General features: G+C 39.0%; 1 protein-coding gene across 2 annotated transcripts; it reads left to right on the top strand.

Moving 5' to 3' along the window:
* The first annotated feature begins 12974 nt into the window (after positions 1–12974).
* On the top strand, positions 12975–24369 carry LOC114665280 (KH domain-containing, RNA-binding, signal transduction-associated protein 1-like). 2 transcript variants are annotated; one of them, XM_028819749.2, is made up of 9 exons: positions 12975–13291; positions 14282–14406; positions 14832–14948; positions 17924–18070; positions 20842–20975; positions 21659–21857; positions 21973–22040; positions 23138–23196; positions 23287–24369. In XM_028819749.2, exons 1-9 carry the CDS (start codon positions 13198–13200, stop codon positions 23376–23378), a joined length of 1035 nt encoding a protein of 344 aa, XP_028675582.1. In that variant the 5' UTR covers positions 12975–13197; the 3' UTR covers positions 23379–24369. The 2 variants fall into 2 exon arrangements, with proteins under 2 accessions (XP_028675582.1, XP_028675581.1); XM_028819748.2 differs by having other exon boundaries at positions 20839–20975.
* The last annotated feature ends 621 nt before the right edge of the window (positions 24370–24990 follow it).

The following is a 24990-nucleotide window of genomic DNA, read 5'->3' as shown; positions in this document are numbered from 1 at the left end:
GGCAAGGGGTACTGCTCCATTTCCAAACCCGGGTTGATCGTTACCTTATAATCTCCACAGACTCTCACAGTATTATCTTTCTTTGGAATACAAACAATTGGGGCCGCCCACTCACTGTAACTAATGGGGCAAATAACACCTTCATCCTGTAATTTAGACAGCTCCCTTTCTACTGCTTCACGTAACGCGTATGGCACTGTGCGTGGCTTACAAAATTTTGGTACCACACCATCCTTAACAAAAAGCTTGGCTTTGATTCCCTTAAGTGTTCCTAATTTAGGGTGAAAAACTGTGGAGTACCTGTCACACAACTCTGCCAGAGTTTCACTGGTGACCTTGTTTACATTAGACCAGTCTAACCTTAAGCAACTAATCCAGTCTCTACCCATCAATGCTGGCCCATTTCCTTTAACCACCAGTAAGTCTAAATTTTTTACACATTCTTTACATTTTACCCAAACACTGATGTTTCCTTTTAGAGAAAGCATTTCATTACTATAAGTCTTCAAATTACAATTAGCAGGGCTTAAGGTTATCTTTTTAAATTTACAATTGTACAGTTTCTCAGAAATGACTGATACAGCTGCACCTGTATCGATCTCCATTTTCACTCTGACACCATTTATACTCACATATACATAGTAGGGCTTATTACTGTCTCTGGTAGTCTCTAAAGAAAATAACTCAGTTCCTTGTATGTCACCTTCAAAAACCGGGCTGTAGTCTGTTGTCAAATCAACTTCTTGTCCTTGTATCTCAGACTGCTTTAAGGCAAGCCTTTCAGGGTCCCTGTGCTGAGACGCCCCACCACGAGCGGTCCAGCCTGTATCCTTCGCGAAGGTTCCGACGTTCGCTGAAATGCTGCATAGGTGGTGTCTGTTTCAGCAATATCCAGGTGCCTTGTCCACTTTGCAGGTTTATTATTTTGGCCTTCCTGGCGTGCACGGCAAGCGCGAGCTATACGCCCTCTCTTCTTGCACTCCATGTCTTTATATCTGCAGTTATCTGATAGGTGACCCTTGCCATTGCATCGATAACACGCTTTCTCTACGACCTCCGGTTTCTTTCCAAAAACTTTAGTTTTCATGGTCAACATTTCTTTTAAGACGTTAGTTTTAAGCGTCCTCTGAGCAAATTGTTGCGCACTGTTCTTTGTTACTTCGTACGCTAATCCCATTTCAATTGCCAGGGCTAAAGTCAAGTCGTCGCTGTGAGCCGCATTCAACAACCTATCCCTCAGCTCTGCGCTTTTAACACCACATACGAATCTATCACGCAGTGCTTCATCCAAAAAAGTTCCGAATTTGCAGGTTGCTGCTAACTTTCTCAGAATAGCGACATACTCGCTCACTGATTCTCCATCCAGTTAATTTCTAGCATGCAACTTGCATCTCTCGGCAATAAAATTTGTTCTCGGCACGTAGTGTTTTTTCAAAAGCTCTACGAGCTCCGGAAACGTCTTTTGGGATGGTTTCAATGGCGCACATAAGTCCATTAGCAAACTATGTGCTTTCTTTCCAACTATTGTTAAAAATACAGCTTTCGTCTTTTCATCCGTGCGTTGGAGACCATTAGCTTCAAAATATTGCTCTAGCCTATCTAAATAGGCTTCGAAACTTTCCTCACTTTCTTCGCAGTGAAAATCTTCCGGCTTACCAAAAGCCATATTGCGTTTGCTCCTATCCGATATTCGTCGCCACTGTTCTGTCTTTTGCCTACTCACCAAAAAGGTGGTGGTTCGTGAGGGCTTTTATGCCAAAAAAATGAGCAGCAGACCTTTTAGGTAACAACAAACAACAGCTTTTTATTTCGAAACCGCCATCAGCACCCAGCATGCCTTGTTCACAAACAAAGTTCCCATCCCACTTTTTCAGACCAATCACAAATAGAACATTTGCATTCTGGGGTTCTGTGCTCAGACCCCACAGTATTACATTATGGTCACTTGACCCTAGTGGTTCAATCACCTCTGCACCCTCAATTCTATCCTGATTATTACAAAATACTAAATCCAGACAGGCTTCACCCCGTGTTGGTGCTTTAACATGCTGTGTGAAAAAACAGTCATTGATTACTTCTAAAAACTCCTGCTCTTGTACTCCGCCAACTGTAAGGTTACCCCAGTTAATATTTGGATAATTAAAGTCCCCCATGACTATAATATCTCCCTGTAAACTTGCCTTTTTGATATTACTAAAAAGATGTGTGTTGAAATTACTTTCTGAATTGGGTGGTCTATAACACACTCCTAAAATAAGACCTCTTTCCCTAATATTTTCCAAGAGAAGCCACATGTCCTCACTACGATGGGGCTCATCATCCAACTGAAGAAGACTTACATTTAAATCCTGCTTGGCATAAACAGCAACCCCACCTCCTTTTCCGTTGTGTCTATCCTTCCTAAAAAATGTGTACTCTCTACTCCCCATCTTTCTCTACTCTGTTTAACAATCATCTATATTTTGATTAACATAATCTATATTTATTAAAAATGGTTTTAAATTAGATTATTTAAAACAAAATCACATTAAACCATTCAAATTAAGGTTGAAAACTGATGATATTAATTCAGCATACTTTTGTTAGAGCTGGTGGTTATAATGCATACATTTCTGGAAATGGTTATGATCAACTGGTATTATAGTCATCCACCATTTTTTATTCTAGTTTATCCATTTCTAGGGTAACAGGGAACCTGACAATCTCCAAGCAGCACTAGGCACATGATTAATCAGAACTGGAAGGGATGTCAATAAATGTCTACAAAACTATCTAAAACATATTTTTGCAATATTAAAAATGTTAGAAGATTAAGACACTTTCTAAATATGCAAGATATTGAGAAATTAATTCATGCATTTATTTCTAGTAGGATTTGTTCTGAAACCTATAAAACCTTGAATGGCAATAAGCTGTATTTAAGTACCTGAAATTGCATAGAAATTTATTGAGTTTTTCCTTTTTTGGTACTGTGAAATTAAAAGAACTAACTATACTACTCAAATTTTAAAAGCTGTTTTCAGTATTGTCTGTTCTAAACTCTGGGCATGTGTGGGAGGTCAAAGGGGGTACTTGAGAGAATCTGAGTCTAGCAATCAGCTTCTGTGTATTACAAACTAGTGTAAAATCAGAAGACAAAGATAAAGGTCACTAGAGCTTTAACACATAGCATTTAAGTTTGTCACTACATTAAAGCAACTGTTTGACCCACTGTTACCAAATATATATATATAAATAAAGTAAGTGAATTCCTGCACAAAAGAAGACCTGGTTTTGTAAACTATGGAGTCTTCCTCTGTTCAATAATTTGTTTCTCTTAAATGGTTCAGGTACCAGTTCAATTGTAGATTATTTTAAGTATTTTTTCTTTAGAAATAGTATGACCGAGGAACATGTTTAATAAGGAGGATATACAAATACTAATGCAGGTAATGTTTTTAGAAACTTTCCTGGCTTTAAGTACTTCCTGCTAGTTTGTGAACATTAAAGGTTTATGTGCTCTTGATTCACATCATCTTTAAAGACTTTCTTCCTACCTCCAACAGATAAACTTTGGAAAAGGTGGGAATCTTCACATCTAGATTGGGTGGCACTTTCCATGAAACAATCTTAGCTTCTGCATTTTTCTCCTTGTACCATAGCGTCTCTGATGTTTACTTCACTTGTACTGTCATGAACATGAGAAAAGGTCCTTTGGCATTGGGGAAAGAACGACTGACATCCATGAAAGAATGGATAATAGCTTAGAAAGACTGCACCCTGAAACACTGCACAAACAACTTACAAATGCTAAACAGAAAGAATACACCAAGCCTGAGGAACCAGTGCAAGGAGGCAAAACACAGCCTTTCGAACCTCTTCGTTGAATTTGCTCAGAGCACAAGAAGAAATGAATCTGAAACCATGAAGGATTTCAAGAGGAAGCCATGGCTGAATCTACCACCAGTTGCAGATCACAGATGGGCACAAATGGATTAAGATCTGAATATTATATTGGACAACACCCTAAAAGGGGATGCAATCAAGACGATAAAGAATTTGATGTGTGTTGTGTATCAAACATGTCAAGATACTTTTGGTTTAAAGGGAGGCAAGTTCATGAAGTCATCAGCAAGTCCCAATAGGAGGCAGCATCAGATAATGAAAGAGCTAAGTATACTCAAGAAAAGGTGGCAGAAAGCAGAAGATGGGAAAAGAGCAGCCTTGAACCAGCTAAGCACAGAAGTGCAAAAGAACTTACTTTAACTGTGCAAAAACAAAGAAGATCTGGAAAAAGTAGAGACTGAGAAAAGCATTTTTAACAACCTACTACAGTTCACAGCCAGACTATTTGAAGAATGAAAAAGTGGGAGACTGATTTGCTGTAAAGAGGATGTGGAAGATAATGTGGCAGCAGCACACAATAATGTCAGCAGAGATATCCTGTTGGGGGATTGCTCTTTTCAATCACCAATCCTTGAGCCACAAAACCCTTTCTGTATGGTAGATTTCTCCCTTGAAGAACTAAGGACAGTAATGATAAAAGCTCAGGCAGGATCCACTCCAGGACAATTGGGCATTGCATATAACATCTATAAAAACTGCCTTCAGCTTCTGAAGAGGCTATCTAACCTACTGTGGATTAACAAACTTATCTTCTTGCTAATGAGTATATTGACATTGCATAAAAGAGGTGTTCCAAGAGTCTCTGGATGCCTAGAGCATACAGCAGTGATAAGCCAGCTCATCATGTAAGCAAAGAGTAACAACAACACAATATCAGTGGTACAGCTAGATCTTGCCAAAGCCAATCCAAATGTACCCCACCAACTGATTAAAATATCATTTGAATATTGCAGAATACCTTTGGAAGTAGTTAACCTCATGATGTCACACATGAATTCACTGAACCTGAGGTTTGCTGTGAGAAACTTTAACACCAAATGGCAGAGATTTAAGAAAGGCATTATGACAGGATACACAATATCAGTGGTCCTGTTTGTGGCTCCCATGAACCTATTCCTAAAGGCAAGCAGGGACCAGTGTTTGGGGCCAAAGGCAGAAGATGGCACAAGATATCCAGCCTGGAGAGCTTTTATGGATGACATAACTGTGATGACTCCATTGATCCAAGGAGTACAGTGGATCCTGAGTTCCTCGGAAAAGACAGCTACATGGACACAGATGTAATTTAAAGCAGCAAAAATCTAAGAGTCTTAGTATCCTGAAATAGAAACTAATAAAGAACAGCTTCAGAATTCAAGGAACAGAGATCCCATCTACTCAAGATCAAGGAGTCTGATGCCTCGGGAAAAGTTTTGATAGTAATCTGAAGGACATCAGAAACCTTAAGGATACAAAGCATGAGCTGAGAGATTGGCACAAGGCAGTTGACAACAGCCAACTGTTTTGGAGATTTAAGGTGTGGTGCTTCCAGTACAAAAACATATCTAGATTATAATTTATAATTTATAGCATTTCTGCTATATGATTTTTCCATGACCTGAATGGAAGTAATGGAAGGTGTGGAAATATATCCCAAAAAAGAAGAAACTCCACAAAGATAAAGTTTTGGGGACCGTCCCCATATATTGTCCTACGGACAATTAAAGCAAAAATGCAAAAATAAATGATCAAAAGTCCTGAGAGGTAACAATTGACAAAGTTTATGGTACAAAATGGCGTTTAAATACAGTATTGAATTAAGGGAACAGGAAATGGTTGGCAGGAAGTGACGCTGAATACAAGAGTCGGAAACAGCGTCATCTTGGTGGAACCGGGAATAAAGTCAATTGTGATGGCCGGATGTGACGTCATATTGAGTCGCCGGACGTAATGTCATGGCGGTCATTTTGAAACCCAGAAGTGGAGGTAATTATTTTTCCTCGGTTTTTCTGTAGAGAGAAGAGATTCAGGTAAGTACCACGTAACAATCCTTTATCTCACGATATTTCACTCACCTTTAGGCTTTTTGACTGCCTCCTAATCGCACGTGTGTGACATGACCCCCCCCTTCAGCCCAGACCCACCGGGTCGGGTGACCTGCACCGAGAGGTCGTGGGCATGAGAGACAGCATCCACATTGGCCTGCAAGGAACCTTTACGATAAACAACACTAAAATGATAAAGTTGAAGGTCTAAAAACCACCTAGTGACACGGGGATTAGACTCCCGGTGAAGGGACTTCCGCTGTAGAGCACCATGATCCGTCACCAGAGTAAATTCTCGTCCCAACAGGTAGTACCTTAACTGCGTGATAGCCCATTTAATCGCCAAGGCCTCTCACTCCACCGCGGCATACCTGGTCTCCCTGTGCAGACAGTTTCTGGCTGAGGTACATAATGGGGTGTTCAGCACCATCGACGCATTGGCTCAACATGGCTCCTAATCCTGTTAGCAAGGGAACAGCTTCGGGAAATCGAGTGGCACAGTTTACTAGAACTAAAATATATTTAAAGCCTTTTAACGAGGGTTCTAACAGTCCTACGAGGTCAATACTGACTCGTTCAAATGGTACATCAATAAGGGGAAGGGGAACGAGAGGAGCTCGGTCCCTCCTAGGAATCTGACGAAGCTGGCATTCGGGACATGAAGCGCAAAATCATCGGACCTCCCATCCCGGCCAATAAAATCAAAAAGTGTGTGGTACTAGCAGCAATGCTCGCACTTCACCCCGTGTTCTGCCACTCGATACAATAATTCATTTTTCATTACAAAGAAAGGCATCAGTGGCATGGGATCTAGGGTCGTATAACCCTCGGTAGATAATATTGCATTCCTTGCAAATTTTAAGGAATTGTCATTCCATTGTTCTCTTTTAAAAGAAGAAGGAGTAATTAGGAATTGGGCTTATAAATTTTGGATAGGGTCTCTATTGACTTCAATGGGAGGGGCTTCTGCCACCACGTCCTCTACGTTAACTGTAATAGCTCCCGCAGAGGACGATGGGACATCGACTCCTCTGCACTGGGTACCTGTATGGGTCCTAGCGACTGTTGAACATGGCGTGGATGCAGTCAGAGTAGAACTCTCCATTGTTAAGCCCAAATTCTTTTCAGGAGCAGTTACGTTTTTACCACTGTTAATTTCTTTCCAATCTCTCCATAATATGACTGGAAATGGGGGATCTGGCAATACTGCCATGGCCATTTTAGTCATGACATGAACCACCGAGACCACACAGTTAGCAGTCTTATAATACCAGACGTCCCCATGCATACATCTTAGGCTAGTTTTTATTTTAAGCCACTGTCGCGGTAAAACGAATAGGGATGCAACAATGGAAATGTTACTCCCAGAATCGAACATTGCCCTCACCTCCCGGCCATTTATAATAACTGCACCTGTATAAGGAAGAGACAAAGGGTAAATCACAGTGGCACCATACCTTTCTCCCTTCACCAATGAGCAGTCCATGGGCTCGTTAGTGCAGTTTGGGGACAGATGACCAACCTCCCCACACTTGAAACAGCAGGGAAGGTTGAATTGTTTATCCCTTTTATGGACTGCAGGCTCGGGAGCTTGTCAGGTGGGCTCAGGGGCTGCCCCACGTGCCTGCTGGGTTAAGGCGAGAGAATCGTTCTGATCGCCCAGTGACGCTCAGCCACCTTGATCAAAGTGTCCATGACCTCAAAGTTTTGCTTCCGGATTTGCTGGGCGATATTGTCAAGGAGGGCTTGAACGAAGGTCTCACACACAAGCAGCTCGGCCATCTTGTGAGAGTTGTTTATGTTGGGCCGTAGGCACTAACAAACCTTACTCCAAGCCTCGAACACTTGGGTTCTTCAAGGCCGTTCAGGATCGAACTACCACTCCCTCCATTCTCTCGCCGGCTGTTCCAGAGATATGCCGTAGCGTAGCATTTGAACACCTCGGTTTTGAGAACGTCGTAATCAGAGGCCTGCTCCTTGGTTAAATCATAATAGGATCTCTGCACTATCCCCTTCATGTAGGGAGCCAGTAGGTACACCCATTCCGACCTCGGCCATGCGTTCTGCTTTGCGGTTCGCTCAAAGACCAAAAAATAGGTTTCAATGTCATCGTCCTCCATTAAATTAGTTAATTGAGTTGGTAATGACCGAGCTGCCTCCGTCCGTACTGCAGCCGCAGCTCGAGTCTCGGACTCGGCTAGTTGTGTCCGGGTTTCACCCATCTGCACCTTTAGAATATGGAGCTCGCCCATGACTGTTGTTAACACTGTGTTGAGGTCCTGCTCTTCTGTCATTTTTTCAAAAAAAAGCAAATCCTGCCAGCTACGCCAATTGTGGAAATATGTCCCAAAAAAAGAAGAAACTCCACAAAGATAAAGTTTTGGGGACTGTCCCCGTATACTGTCCTGTGGACAATTAAAGCAAAAATGCAAAAATAAATTATCAAAAGTCCTGGGAGGTAACAATTGACAAAGTTTATGGTACAAAATGGCATTTAAATACAGTAATGAATTATGGGAACAGGAAATAGTTGGCAGGAAGTGATGCTGAATGCAGGAGTCGGACACAGCGTCATCTTGGTGGAACCGGAAGTGAAGTTCGTTGTGATGGCCGGATGTGACGTCATATCGAGTCACCGCAAGTGACGTCATGGCGGCCATTTTGGAACCCGGAGTGGAGGTAATTATTTTTCCTCTGTTTTTCTGTAGAGAGAAGAGATTCAGGTAAGTATCATGTGACAATCCTTTATCTTGCAATATTTCACTCATCTTTAGGCTTTTTTGACTGCCTCCTAATCGCACGTGTGTGACAAAGGATTATGCAGTAAGTTTGTGTGAAGGTGGTTGGGTGTTCCCCCAGTATTTAGCACAGTCAATCTTTATAGCAAGACCTCCACGTTTAGCCTACCACCTTCATCAGTTGTGGAGGAATATGAAGTTGCCAAGGCAAGAGTAGTCAACATACTGTTATTGTCCACAGAGGAAAAATTTTGGCATGTCATAATCCATCCAGAGAGACAGGGAGTGGAAGCCACAGAAAGCAGTAATGGAAGTAGAAACATTCTGTAAACAACAGGAAACTGTCTGTGAAGTTGGCCTGGGACTTAGTAATTACAGCAGAAAAATATAGAGTAGGGCCACTTTGAAAAGCAAAAGAAAATTTGTAGTGCAATGGGACAGAGAAGTGACTGAATAAGATTGCTGTTTAAGGACAGTAGGACTCTTGAACCAAGCTCAATGGATGCAGTAGAACAAGGCACTTGAGCGCCTATTATCTTGGAAGGAATACTGACAAGGATAAATTGACCTTCATCCTGCGCACCATGGCTGACCTCTTGCCACACACAAGTAACCTAAAAATCTGGGGCAAGCAGGAAGACTCTTCTTGTAAACAATGCTGTGTAACCCTCTGTAAGTTGAACCACATTTTGGCTGGATGTCCCAAAGCACTTGGAGAAGGTTGTTGCAGATGGCAGCATGATAAGATCCTGACGGAGTTTACTAGATGGGTGGAACAATAGAGGATCAGTGCAACAAACAACTATAATCATCACAAGGACTTGTCAGTTTCTTAAGAAAAGGAGATAAGGAACCTAGGGTAAGATCAACAGCCAGGAACCCCCAGGCCATTTTGTATCAGTCTTTAGATTGGAACCCTACTGTTGGTGAAGGCTAACTTTGGTCTTTGCCAGCCCACTCAAGTGAGGTGTACAGGTTTAGCGGCAAAATATTTACAGTATGATCCATATTACTAACCGAGAATGGTTAACCGGAAGGCATGGACTCAGGTACACGGCGATGGATGCAGGAGACATAGTGCGCAGGCGCCGATAGCGCGCGTCTCATAAACCGCAACCAAGTCTGCTCCACCGCGAACGAAGGACCACTCAAAAACGAAAGAGCTCAACTAACGCAGGAGTCACCGCTCAAAAACGAAAGAGCTCAACTGACGCCACACAGAAAAGATGATTCTGCACACAGAGTCGAGGATTCTGCACTGCAGCCCAGAGTCAAATGGAAGACACTACGGGGTCCGCAAAGGTCCACAAAGATAGTACGGAAAGGCGCATGCGCCTACAACGCGCTTCTGAACTAAACGTCCACACTACACAGCATGGTCCGGGTAATAAGAATAAACGAACTCTCCGTATTAAACGTACGGCATCCTCACACGTCCAAACCATATAGCATATGTGAATCACATTACAGTGATGCGTTATTAAAAGTACAACCACAGAAAACGCTCTGTATTAATAGTGAGTGCAATTATCCATATTACTAACGCGCCTACAACGCGCTTCTGCACTACGGGGTCCGCAGAGGTCCATTTGGACTTCACCCAGATATTATTCAGATCCCTCAAGCCTTTATCTGCGACGACTTAGTGACGGAGGTGATTGGAACAGCAATCTCATTAGACCAGATACCACTATTAACACAACGGGCTATATTATGTCCAAAGAATATTGACGTTGATCGCATAAATAAGCAGGTCATTGCGTTACTTCCTGGAGAAAGCCGCCTCTTTCTAAGTACTGACAATATTGATTCTGAGGACGAGAATGAGCATCTTAATTTCCCCTTAGAATATTTAAACACTATTAACCCGGCCGGGTTACCACAACACAATCTTAACCTTAAAGTCGGGACAATAGTCATGCTATTAAGAAACCTTAATACTAAACAAGGTTTATGCAACGGTACACGTTTAGTCATCAACACCATGACAGACAATGTTATTGAAGCAAAAGTACTTACAGGATCACATTCTAACAATACTGTTTTGATTCCTAGAGTTGACCTTACAAGTTCTGACCTGGAAGTACCTTTTACACTTAAACGACGCCAATTTCCCATTAAACCTGCATTTGCCATGACAATTAACAAATCCCAAGGACAAACCATGGACAGAGTTGGCATATACCTCTCTGAGCCTGTATTTGGAGATAGACAACTTTATGTTGCCTTCTCAAGAGTTCGGCGTTCATCTGACATTAAAGTTAAAGTTGTACATACTCCATCCCAAGGAAAACTCATTCAAGGACAACACACCATCTTTACTACAAATGTTGTATATAAAGAAATATTCCAATAAATCTTTCTAATGTGCCATGCTATGGGTTCTTTAATTCCTTTCTTCGTCATCTACACCTTTACACTCCAATGTATCTCATACATACATCAATTTATTTTGGATTACCCAACGCCAGGGGTTGGTGAGCAAAGCGAGCAGGGGGCGGAGCCCCCTGGTTGTGTAATAACGCCTGAAGATAGAGAAAGGTTTCCAAACCTTGTAGCACCATCCAAAGTAGCTCCTGCAGTTTTCTGCTTGAAGCACAGCATCACTAATATTTACTCCACTTAATTTAAAAAGGGCTGATGTGATGCCTCCATGTCACGCTGTTAAATGGATTAATTTTATTTTCTGAAAAAAGTCAGGTAACATTTCCAAAAATGTTAAAACACAGACTGTATTTTAAAATAGTAAGAAGCTGTCAAAATTGCAACGAGATGTCCTAAATAACAAACATAATACAATGTTAAATGTGCGGCATATCACTACTTGATTGTGTTTGTGGTGTGATTGAGAACAAATAGAGAATTTTAAATTGGGACATTCAAACAACAAAGAACACAACTACAAAAGCACAAATATTAATTAGACCTACTCCCCAAATTTAATTTTTTTTTCTACTACCCGACTTTCATCATCTACATATTTTCAGTGAAATAAAAGGTTGTGTTAAATGTGTTTTGCAACATAATTAAACTTGTTGATTCTGGTTTTATCAATAAACTGTAATTTTTCAACATTATGCGCCAGAAAACGTTTTTCTGCAGTTAGACAACTTGAGTTTTAACTTGAAATTCAGCCCTTGCCATGTTCTCCAAGAATGCACTACTATACAGTACATTGCAACATACTTGTGTGTTAGCCCAGAGTGAACGGGATTTGAAGGTTGTTATCTGGAGGAACATCACCAAGTTGTACACTAGCTTAATTGTGTTACAAATTAAGTGTTTCGGTTAAACTACTACCTAAGCATATTAGTCTCTTGTGTTTGTTTTATAACATTAACATGAAACCCCATGACCTAGAATTTAAATAAGTCGGTTTGAAAATTAACGATATGATTACATGTAATATCTATTGTCATACCAGCACACTTCACTGACCTACAGGATATGCAATGTGCTAGTCTTACATCCATCCATTATCCAACCCGCTATATCCTAACTACAGGGTCACGGGGGGTCTGCTGGAGCAGCTAAAGTGAAACTGACAGAAGTGGAATCTAAACCTTATGCCTTTACCACTTAGATCGATTTTATAACTATAAACAGCAACATTATGCAGAATTTACAATTCATATTATAAGTATATTTAGTAAGCTGAGGTAATTACCAATTAAGTGGTGGACACAGACTCATTTATATATCCTAATATTTAGCTGTAAAACTGCGAACATATTGTGGAAATACGTATTGTTGGTTATTACACTTTTTGTTCGCCTTATACAATTTCTTGTATTAGGAATTTGTTGGTTTTCCCATACCCCTTGAGGTCAGAGCGCAGGGTCAGCCATTATACAGCGCCCCTGGAGCAATTACAGGTTAAGGGTCTTGCTCAAGGAGCCAGCAGAGCAGGATCTCTTTTGGCACTGACGGGAATTTGAACCGGCAACCTGCTGGATACCAGCACAGATCCTTAGCTTCAGAGCCACCACTCCGCCCCTAAACACGCTGAGATATATTAAGTTACCAATGACCTGCTTATGATGTATACTTATAAACTAATTTGATTTCTTCATCTACGTGACTTCACTGTTTAAAATACGATACAGTTACATTAATGTAGATTCGCATATTCTACGAAACGTCCAGTTACTACTTTTCCGTTCTTTCAGAAACCATCTAACTATCGCTGGAATTATTGGCTGTCGATAAATGGGGCGTCTATGACAGTGATTGTTAATACGGATATCTGATTGGTAGTTGGTAGTGCAGAAGGCAGTACAAGAGCTCACTTCCGGTGTGGGAGGCCAGTCTTTATCTTCACCACTTCATTTTGTTTTCTCACTTGGCTTCCATTTCTAGGAGGAGCGGACGCCATTAACTGCGCGGCATTTTGTAGTTGGACATTAGCTAAGTATTAAAGCGTGCCATATACAGTAAAGCGTTGTGCACCAACATTAAATATTTTATTTTCAAGTATTTAAAGTAAATTCGGAAGATTATATTTCGGTAATTTTTCCTTCGGACTTTTTAATTGAAGGCATTACGACAAAATGGAGGCCGAGAGCAAATACCTTCCTGAACTGTTGGCAGAAAAGGATAGTCTGGATGCTTCCTTCACTCACGCAATGAAGCTAATAACTCAGGGTAGGTGATATGTACAATTTGGAGAAACCATTTTGAATTATCGTTGTACCGTTTCTTTTGATTTGGCGCGAGGATGGGTTGCACCACGCAGCAGGCGTGCGCGGTGATACAGCAGACATGTAGGCCGATTTTTCTTTCTTTCTCGTTAGCACGTTGTTGGGCCTTTGTTTTATGTAAAGGGGGAGGGGAGCTTACGAATGCCATGCATTGTGGCCTTCTAGAAGGCCTACTAATTGGGAGGGGTCGTTGATTGGTGAGGCTTTTGTGTCCGAGCTGTATGAAACACAATTTTAATCTTTTATTAATTGTTTGCCCCCCCCCCCCCTTTTTTTGTTTTTTGTTCCTTCCCCCGAGGCTCAGACTGGGCCTTAGAAGCACACGTATTTACAGGCAGTGGGCATTTTGAGAAAAATCTTTTGATACGTAAACCATAATGGATCAAAGTGTGCGCATTTTTTCATCTTTATTACATTTTAAATATCCCACTTAGTAGTTTCGTTGTTTAGTTTCAATTTGCTTGTCACGGTCGCATTCCTTGTATACTTTAGTATACCTCCCCCTTTTTCTATTTTAGTGTTTAAAAAGAGCAGAATTTGGTTGTATCACATTCACCAAGGGAGAGGGGTAGTTGGTGTTTGGAAGATGTGATGGGAAGTCTCCAAACCCACATTTTTTAATGTGCCGCGTATTAAACTAATGGTGTAAAAAATCGCTTTCTTGTCACGACGACGAGGAACTGGCCACAATGGGATGTGATTTGTTGAGTCCAAACTGCGAGTATAGTTTTGACTGTAATAAATAATTTCAGGCAGTATAACTGGCCTGTTAAGCATTTCCCACCAAACCTTTTTGATTGTAATACTAAGTGCAAGGAGTGAGGATGACGGGAATCTTAAGTTATATTCTCAGTACCCAGCTACCACCAGTGAAGCAAAATATATTTTAATTTATATTGAAGTATTTTGTAAATTTCATTGTTTTTATTTTAAGAAATCGATCGGCTTCAAAAAGGGGAACCCAAAAAGGAGGATGACGATGGTTATTTGGATTTGTTTTCACACAAGAATATCAAGTTGAAAGAACGAATACTCATTCCAGTGAAGCAGTACCCAAAGGTTTGTAGAGAAGACTTTCTTATGAAATGTCGATCGGCATTCATGAAAGGTATATGTTATGATTTCATTATGCATTTTGTCTTCCTGGCAAGGGTAATTTTTTCAGTATTGTGCGGACCAGTACGGGTTTGTTTAGTGTTAGTGTTTAGTCCACTGCAGGTCTCATCCCCCCCCCAATAGTTTACAGCCTTAAGTGGCAATGCATATTCTGAAGTTTGAATATCCCAAGTTAATGGTGCACACAAGTTGCATTCATGTTTTTTAAAATAAATGCAGTATAGGTTGGTGTAATTTAGTCATTTACCTCATTTAATTTCAAAAACATTTGTACTAAAGTATAATAATTTAATAGATTTTTCTAATCTAAAAGCATTTTACATGTCAAAAGTAATGCATTGGTTTATTTGTTCCTCCTTTCCCCATAGTTCAATTTTGTTGGAAAAATCTTGGGTCCCCAAGGAAACACAATCAGGAGACTTCAAGAAGAAACGGGCGCAAAAATTTCAGTTCTTGGAAAGGGGTCAATGAGAGATAAAGCAAAGGTATCTATATATAAAGAAAAAAGTATGCAACTGAACGTGGTTGGTGGTAAATGGTCCCTTCTGTATTGTATTTTAGTAATCCATGCTGTTTACCCTAAACAGATTGTACCCTTTTTAGAATTTCAACAGACATCTGGACTTAAAATTGATTTTAACAAAAATGTGCTCTTTCCAGTGAATTGTCTAGCAAATATTAGATTGGGCACCTTCCATTTTATCATTGCAGATCAGTGTAAATACCTAGGGGTCAACATTTCAAGTAGATTTAAAACATTTTCAACAATTTTGTTTGCATGGATAAAATTAAATAAGACATGCCTAGATGGTCCACCCTCCATCTTTACTTTAGCAGGAAGAATTAACATTGTGCAGATTATCCTTCCTAAGCTTCTGTTCCTATTTCAAAACATCTCCATATACATTAACACTTTTTTTAAAAGAAATTAGATTCTATAATAACCTAATTTATTTGGAATTTCAAAAAATCCACACAAAGGTGACCATACAACAACCTAAATCAGAAGGTGGCATGGCTGTTCCTAATTTTCAATTTTATTACTGGGTGGCAAACATACAAGCTATAAAAACTTGGACATTTGACACAAATAGATGATGAACACAAAATAGTTTGGTCTGCAATAGAAATGAAATCCTGCAGCACTTTTTATATTCCTTGCTTCGTACACCAGTAAACACAATGTATTGCCAATATACTAACAACCCAATTGTCCGTCATTCACTCAGAATATGAAACCAATATAGAAAGCACTTTAAGTTAGAGAATATTTTATCTGTGGCGCCTCTACATGGTCACCACCTTTTTCCACCCACTCGACCTTAGTTTTTACAGTTTGGAAAACATTTGGGATTAAATCATTTAGAGAATTGTATATAAATGTCTTTGCATCCTGTGAGCAATTATACTTCAAATTTAATCTCCCATGAACACACTTTTTACACTCTCCAAATTAAAGTTTGGTACATGAAATCTGCCCAGTTTTCCTCATCTCCCACTTGTTTCTGTTCTAGAAGAGAGATTGATCACTGTTGGGGACTCGGACATTTGTATAATACAGTGGAACCTCGAGATACGAGCACCTCTGTATACGAGAAATTCAAAATACGAGGAAAGTATGAGCGAAAAATTCAGCTCTAAATACGAGCATTGGTTCGCGTAACGAGCCACGAGCCAGGCTGTGGGTATAGCTCGCGGCTTAGCAAGGGGGCGTGGTAGCAGTTGCGAGCCGCGATCTGCGGTGTCTGCGTTTCTCACTTAAGTGCACAGGTGGGAAACTGCCCACATCCATGATATGTCCTGTGGCTGATGGGCTGCAGCTGCCATGTCCTCCCCGCATATATAGAGAAGCGCGAGCCGGTTAAGGGGGAGAAAAAAAAGAGTGAGAGAGAGAAGGCAGGCAAGTGCAGGCTTGCGCAGGCTCACGTGTAGCTGAACAGGCGAGCCAAACAGCTGAAGCAGGACGGTGTAGAGAAGGTCAGCTGCATTAAGAGTGTCTCGCCTGTTGCAGAGCCCCGCAGGTGAGACGCTAACAGAGAAGAAGCACCGGGGATTGTCATCTGTTTTTAAACACTGCTTCTTGTTGACGTTTTAACCTCGTGTTAAAGGATTGTTATTCTTGTGTATTTTAAACCTCCACTTCACAACTGTTTTAAGGATTATTTATTTAAAAGATTTATTGAATGCTCTACTGCACTTTGGACACCTGTTTTTGATTCTTTTAATAATCAGTTATATTATTTACCAGTGTTATTTATTAAAGGTAGACTACAGTATAAATAATTTATCAGTGTTATTTGTTAGGAAAATTGATTTTTATGTTAATATATTTGGGGTGCAGAACGGATTAACTGGATTTCCATTATTTTCAATGGGGAAGTTTGTTCTAGATACGAGAAATTCGCTATACAAGCTCAGTTCTGGAATGAATTAAACTCGTATCTAGAGGTTCCACTGTATATAAAAACAAGTCCCTTCCTTTCAAAGATCCCAGAGTACAGTGGGGAAAAGGATCTCTTACTCAACATTATAGAAACTTGAGTAGAAGGCAAGCAAACACAGAATTCACTCTAGCTCTAAAATATTCAATTATTCAACTTAATCTTTTATTGGGCACATCATCTTGTTTGAAATTGTCCAAGATGTTTCCAGAGCAAGATCCAACCTGCAATCTTTGCAGACAAGGCCCAGCTTCACTGGGCCACATGTTTTGGGCGAGTACCAAATTAACAACATTCTGGCCGAAAAATTTTTTTTTAAATGCCTGTGAGACCGCCTTGGTGTCCCAATTGCTCCTAATCCATTAACGGCTGCGTTTGGTGTATTCCCCAGATGGGTTTAAAAGTCGAAGAACAAACTGTAATTACATTTACTTCACTATTAGCACGTTGACTTGTCTTGCTCAGCTGGAAGAATCCTCACCCACCTCATAAGTCAGTGGTTAACTGATGTTATATATTTGAAATTTAAAATCTGGCAGGACCTAATCAATAACATTTTAGAATAAGCATTTATATTAGGGCAAATACTCCTTTCTGTCTTTACTACTGTTAAGTTTTGCCCTAGTTGTTGGCATTCCTCTTTCTCATGGGTGGTTTTTGATTTGATTTTAGTTTTGTTTCACTCAATTTGTATGGAATTGTATGCTTTTAATAAATTCTATAAATAGAATTTCGTTCATTGTATCCTGTTCAAATTTAGGGAGCATTACACCAGCTTCATCTGTGCTCATTACCAGCTAAATTATTTTTATCTATATAATATGCTGAATGAAAAATGTTAAAATTGTCAAAGAATATTGCTTGCTTATAAGGCACTTTATGCTTTAGGCTATTTCTGATCCTGTATGATGTTTCATTCTGACTGAACTGTTTATTTGAAATCGCTTTCGATTTGAGAATGAGCGCATAAGTCTATTTTTTTCTGTATAGCAGGTTTTTTTTTCCCTTTTTCCCCTTAGGAGGAAGATCTGCGGAAAGGTGGTGAGCCAAAATATTCTCATTTAAGCATGGAACTTCATGTCTTTATTGAAGTGTTTGCACCAGCCCCAGAGGCTTACTCTCGTATGGCTCATGCAATGGAAGAAGTGAAGAAGTTCCTCATTCCTGTGAGTTGTTTTCCTGCAACATTTTCATTGTTTACTCTCAGACTACATGACTTGAGCTATTCCAAAACTGTTGAACCTTTCACAGTAAAGGACAGTTATTGTTGTTAGTCGTCCCAGTGGTGTTTACGTTTTAACAAGTACAAACAAGGTTCACAAATTACTAAATCTTTCTCCCATCAAACAGTCTTCTAAAAATGGCATATTACAAACATGATTTTTTCTTATCAGGCAACAACTGATTGAAGCTGAAAGACCAGCTCCTAGTACAAATAGTGCTGTAATTAGGGAGGCAATTTGTGGCTAAAATCTTGCAAGACAACATCTCCATTGCTTTGATCTTCCTGTGTCTTGGAACTCTGACAGAGGCTTTTGCCTCTTCCACCTCATTTGTTTGTGGTTTAGTTGGCAATCCAGTATCACTGTTCTCAAAACAAGATTTTGTGCTTATGATTTCTAACACGCATAAAAGTTCACAAAAGCTGAAAAACTGACTTAGTGGTGTCGCTTTTTTTTTTTTTTTGTTGTTCGTGTTTAGTGTGCCTGTCACTGACGCACCTTGATTTGGCTCCCAACTCAGATTGTTTTGTTCCAAGGGTAGTTTGTGACTAGAATAATTGGAGCTTAAATTGTATGGTTTCCCTTTGTGAACATACTTTTTGAGAGCAGCAGCTGTTTAGTGTTCAATAATGTAGATCGGCAGCATCTCTTTCCAGTAGAAATTTGAGACCAATGGATGTTTACAAAATGTTAGCAGGCAAAGCAGTTTAATGGTCCATGCACATCACATGACAAATTGGTCAGTTTTCCACATAGTAAGTAGGAAGTGAAGCTGATTTTTGTGTTAATGCTGTTGAGGACCACATTTATAATAGGTTTGAATTCTTTCAGAGCAAAAGTACTTGCTGCCAGTGAAGTTCTGTTTTGCAGGATTTTATGTTAAGAATCTGAGCTCTCTGTTCAAATTACTGTAATGCTGCTAAGGAAAAATGGTTTGTATAGTTTTTAACTTCACTGTGCTAGCCAGCAGTAGGTCATTGTTATCCTTGAAGAGGAATTTGAGGTCTCTATTCTAATGCTGTTTGAAGGTAGAAATTGTAAATGGTGATAATGAAAAAAGATATCACTTGTACTCCCTTTGCTTTAATGGGGTTACCATTTAAATACTGTAAATTACCTCAAACTACCATGTTCCTGTCCCCATGTTAACTCTATTTTTATCTCGTCTTAGTATTTCCATCAAGATTGCATGGCATCACAAGTAGCAGTATATAAATGATTGAGGCAGTCACAAGTGTATATTTGGTGAACCGTGAGACAGCTAGGCATTTGTGGCTTCTTGGAAGCTAGAGGCTCCTGTGATTTTTCTCATGTAATAGGCGATTCTAGAAAGTGAAATTAAATATAATTGTATTGAATATATTATTGAACAAGCGTGTGAAGTAAATGATCTTGTTTTGGTAAACTGTTGTATTAAATAGTAATAGCTTTAACAGAACAGAAGCGTCACATTTAATGGGTCACACTGAATTACTAAGGCTACATTAGAGGCAGACTTCGTTGTGTACTGTTTCTCCTTCATATTCAAGTGTAGGTTTAATATTCATCTAGGACACTCCATTTGAACTGTTAATCTTAATGGTTGCAAAAGCAGTCGTGAACTGTATTGCTAGGCTTTCTGCTGCAGTTGTTGCACTCTAGTAGTTGATGCATGAATTCATTATTTTCCGCTGATCACTTATACTTTTGACAAATGTTTTTGTAGATATGAAATGAATAATGTTTTGTTTTTTTAGAAGTAGTTGTAAAAATTCAAATTTATCTAACCAGCTAAAGCAAAGAAGTTGATTTTTACTGCAGTTGTTGAAATGGCAAGGGCCGATTCTTTTCCAACAAGAAACTAACATGGTTATGAGAGTTAACTAAAAAATATACTGAGAGTGAGGTAGTTGAATCTATGCTCTTCTAATCCTTACTGCCATTAAGATTTTCTTCATTGCCAATCCTTGTGTCTGGGAGATGTTTTAACTTGATTTAAGCAGTTTCAAATGTATAGAAATGTACACCCTATAGTAGAATTTTGGAGAGATTATTCAGTTTGTATTCAAGTAAATTCCTATTATAAAACCTATTTCTTTCCTTATGCAATTCATGGGTGCTCGCAAATACACTGATCAAGTTTAAAATCGTAATAGTTTGAATCCTGATCAGAATTCTATACCTTGATATTTTACAGTAGTTGTCATTGAAACAGTGAGCCCCTTTTGAAGCCAGATCTCTTGGAAGAAACCTGAAGTTTGGCATATTTACTTTTTTTTTTTTTTTTTAATCCTGTACTGTTAACTTTTCCAGAATAACCGATATTAGCAGTGTGAACCACCTCAACCTGAAATTTTATACCAGGAATACTGTAGCAGACCAATGAGAGGTTCAAGTTCTATTTGGCTCATTTTTGTGGTGTAACTGGTCCTGTGTAAAGGGATATGGTCTGTTTCCTATTTGAGGTTTTCCTTAGATTGTAAACCAAATGGCGTTGCCATATTTCTGAGTTGATCACACCTTTGATAGAACTGTACTTTTTTTCCAATGACCGTTCTGCAATTTTTAGTGATCTTGCTGACAATTTCAAGCATGTTCAGGTATGCAATTAGGGTTTCCATTTGCATGCTGCACACATTGTCTAGCTCCATGTTGAGTTTCAATTTCTAAATATTTGCTTGTTACCTTTGAGCAATTAATTAAAACCTAGCATTTTCTCATTACGTACTAAGCAGGACATGATGGATGATATTTGCCAAGAGCAATTCATGGAGCTGAGCTATCTGAATGGGGGACAAGAGCCAGTTCGTGGGAGAGGTGGCCCACCAGTGAGGGGTCGTGGTGCTCCTCCACCTTCATCTGCTAGCAGGTAAACGCATCTTTTGAAGCTCTGGCTAAAGTCTCAAAATTATCTTCATGTACTTGTGTGAACTTATTTTTAAAATATGCATTTGAGTATTTTTTTAATTGGTTGAATCACTATAACGTTCTTCCAGCTGGAACAACCAATATAGTTAACATGCTTATTCCTTTATCTCGGTGTGCTTCCTCTTGCAGGATAAATGTTTGTTAAAATAGACTTGACGGGTGTGTAAGATTTGCTTTGTTTTTTATTTGGATTAAGTGAATTCATGATGTGCATGACTAGTTTGTACTGGCACATTTAAGTATTTTCTACAATGTGCTTAAGTTTAAGGTTATCTTAGATTTGTTTTACGTGGTAAAGTTGAACTGCCTAGGTTTTAGGTTGTAGGTTGCATGATGCCAGTATGATTTTAGGAACATAAGGATCCGAGTTCTGTTCAAATATAGACTTGTCAGCAAGACTGTAAAATAAACATTTTTACACTTTGTTCTAAACTGCATCAGCTTATTCTTAATGTGGTGCTTTTTTTTTTATTATTATTATTTAAAGCCATGTATTTGGTTTGTGCCTTTAGAATACTTGTAAATACGTGTGTGGTATAAAAATGCACTAAATATACAGAAATATCGTTAATGATTTAGATATTCCATCTTCATGCTTTTTTTTTGGTCTTCAATTTGTCTCAGGGGTAGAGGGGTACCTCCACGTGGCAGTGCATCCAGAGGAAGTTCAGTCAGAGGAGGCTCTGTGCGAGGTGGACCGGCTGGTCGTGGAGGGCCACCCTCTCAGTCTGTCAGAGGGAGAGCCCCCTCCTCTCGAGCTGGACCCGCTCCTGGTGTGCAGAGAATGCCATTACCTCCTCACCCAGAGCCATATGACGAATATGTAAGTCATGTCTTGAGTGGAATTTTTAGCTGAATGTGTTCAGTCTTGCATGGAAGTTCCTAATTTGAATGCTTAGTTGTACACTTTTTACTTTATGAATTTCTCTCTGATTTAGGCTTATGAAGATACATATGCAGAGCCCAGCTATGATGCTTATGAAAGTTACTTTAGTCAACCCCAGGCGTAAGTTGCATTTAAATGATTTTTGTAAAACAGTGTGGGTGGTTTTTTTACTTCCAGACTTTATTTTAGAAAAGTAAACTAGTCAAAGGCGTTACATAAGGTAGCCAGTTTAGTTAACATTTTTTAAGCTGTCTTTACTTTGATTTATATAAATCATAGGCTTTTGTTACCAATTCTGGCAGGATTTCTGGTCAGGACTCTGTTGCCGTCTGAGAACGGGACAGGAGTTGGGCAATAAGCTGCTGTCCTAGAACATTCCCCATTGTTAATAGTCTCTGTTCTTGTAGTCTGGCTCTCTGACTATGTAGCCTGATATCGCTACTTGTATTTGAAGTGTGCTTTAAATTTTTGTAGCAAAAATACACGAATACACAACTTCCATTCTTCAAATGGTATTGGGTTTTAAGGTTGTGTTTAACAGGTGCACAGCCCTTTTTCAACCTGGTAGAAGAGCTCTGAGGGACTATGCTTTGAGTGAGAATAGAAATGCAAAAAGTAAGTTCCGTTTTGGAAGTGCCCCGTACCTGTTAGAGAAAATCTGGCCCTGGGTTTGCCTGGCACCCTGTATGCCGGTGCTAGGGTACTGGCATGGCAGTAGTAGCTCTACGTAGAGGGTTCCAGAGTTTGATTGTTGGCCAATGTTCAGCATGTGAAGAGAACAAGCTCTCAGTTGTAGAATGTTAAGTTTACTAAGCAGCCCACCCTTTAGACAGTAGTGCAAATTCCATTAAGAGAACTGTGGGATATTTTTCTTCTGTTTTACTGCTTTTCTTGGAATGATAAATGCGTCCATGCACCATTTAGTCAATTTGAGTTGAAGCTAGCATCATGAAACTCCTAATCTTTAATTCCACACCAGGCTATCAAACCCCCACCCCACACACACACTCCTAGACCCATCAAGCCTGACTAATGACCTATTCACACTGTGACCAACATACTGCCAAATGGCTTGTCCAGAATGGAGATGTTGAGTTGGCGTGAAACTACCTTCTTTAGATTCATTGATGGCAGAAGATCGTCATCTGTTCATACTTTGGTTTGGTTTTTAAATGGGTGAGTTCTGTTATAAAGTTTGACGATTTTCTTATTTCCAGGGATACCGAGTATTATGATTATGGACATGGGGAAGCTCAGGATGCTTATGAACCCTATGGTAAGGCCTCTTCTTGAACTCTGCTTTCATCTACTTTTTTTTGTGAAATGTATAGTTATTTTTTTTTTTTTTTTCCTTCCTTCTGTATAGGTCAGGATGACTGGAATGGTACTCGGGCATCAATGAAAGCTCCACGGACGCTTAAAGGGGCTTACAGGGATCACCCATATGTGCGATATTGAAAGGGCGTTAATTTCAAAAAGCACATTGTTCACTGACTTCAGTCTTCTGTGGCAACTTTCGCTTTACCAGACAAAAGTAATTGTCCATTTGTTTTTCTACTCTGTGGACTTCAGTCATTTTTGAAAATTGCTTCTGTATGCATTGAACATTAATCTTGGCCAAGATAGGCAATGCAGAGCTAAACTTTGTTTACAAGCTCTATCTTCCCTTCGTTTCTGCATCCTGGTGAAATTTGTCTAAATCAAAATACCCTTTTGAACTAACAAATGAAAATTTTTCAAATGTGTAGCTTAAAATCCTGTAAGACTTGTTTTTCCGTACTTTAAAATTACAGTTGCAGATTCCCATTTCGGCTACATTTCAAAATTCTTTCTCTTCCACCCCCCCTCCCCCCCCCCCAGAATTAAATGCCATCGTTTAAAATGTCAACTGGGTAAAAATCTACTGAAAATTTAGACTTGGTTTAAGTAAATTGTAGGGAACATTTTTAACACTTCATGCAAATGCTATAGTTAAGATTAATTTTAAATAGTCTTAAAACGTTACGTAAAAATCTTTTTTTAAGGAGTTTTGAAATATAGCCCCAATAGACCTTGCTGAGAAATAGTCATTAAATGTTATAAGAGCCAAGTTTGATTTTTTTTTTTTTATTTATGTATATGGATAATTAACCAAAGGTGTGGCCTAAACTATGGTTTTGTTGGTTACCTGAAAAAAATTTTAGAAAACAATTTGAAGTAGTTTTTTTTTATTGGCTTTTGGGGGCTATTTTTCACTGGGTCTATGGATGCTTACAAAGCGGGACACTGCAGCTAAAACTCGATTCTATGTATATACATAAAACAAGTGTATATTTGCATTTAAATCTGTACCTTCTCTCTAAAATGCATAATGCTCCATGTGTAAGCTTGCCTAAATAGGTAACTAAATATCTGTCCAAAAATGTTTTGCAGCAGTTTGTCAATAAAGTTTAGTCTTTTTTTTATCAAACTTAAACTTGTTACTTTCTTTCCCTTTTTTAAAAAAAAAAAAAAAAAATGACTTTAAAAATTTCCAAAGATAGTGGTTAACATTTCAAACATTAAATTTTATTTTGCATGTAGTTTTTGGAGTTAGTTTAAAAAAAAAAAAATGTAAAATGTCTGAAACAAATACTAGTGCACCCAGACTATGGTATCTTTTTTTTTTTTTTTTTTTGTTTGCTTTTGGGTGTATTCATTTATATATATATATATATATTTATAAAAAAAAAAAAACCCTAGAGGTAAGAATTTTTTATATCCCATATAAAATAAAACCAATTATAGTTGCTTTTAATTTAGGTTATGTTGTCAAAACAAGTTAAGAAATGAAGTAATGTCTGGGTTTGTATATTAATAAAATCCAATCTTAAAAAAAAAAAAAAAAAAAAAAAAAAATAATAATAATCTGAATGTATATACACTTAATGAGATCAATGTATTTGTAGTCTCTGAAATAACTTCCACAACCATTCAAGTCAGCTTGCAGGGTACTTATGTCATGCTTGATGCAAAGAAACGTGGCTGGTTTTATTAACGAAAATTATCGCAGGAGAGAGAAGGGATGAGTAAACCTAGAGCGCATCACAAA

This window comes from Erpetoichthys calabaricus, chromosome 14, assembly GCF_900747795.2.
Source record: "Erpetoichthys calabaricus chromosome 14, fErpCal1.3, whole genome shotgun sequence".
Lineage (NCBI taxonomy): Eukaryota > Metazoa > Chordata > Cladistia > Polypteriformes > Polypteridae > Erpetoichthys > Erpetoichthys calabaricus.
Note: the sequence above shows the minus strand (reverse complement) of the source record. Positions and strands in the feature narration are given on the sequence as shown.

Coding starts and splice junctions, on each gene's coding strand:
- LOC114665280 (XM_028819748.2), top strand. CDS start 13,198: ATGGAGGCCGAGAGCAAATACCTTCCTGAACTGTTGGCAGAAAAGGAT. Junction 18,071..20,838: donor TGAAGAAGTTCCTCATTCCT/GTGAGTTGTTTT, acceptor TTACGTACTAAG/CAGGACATGATGGATGATAT. Junction 22,041..23,137: donor TACTTTAGTCAACCCCAGGC/GTAAGTTGCATT, acceptor TCTTATTTCCAG/GGATACCGAGTATTATGATT.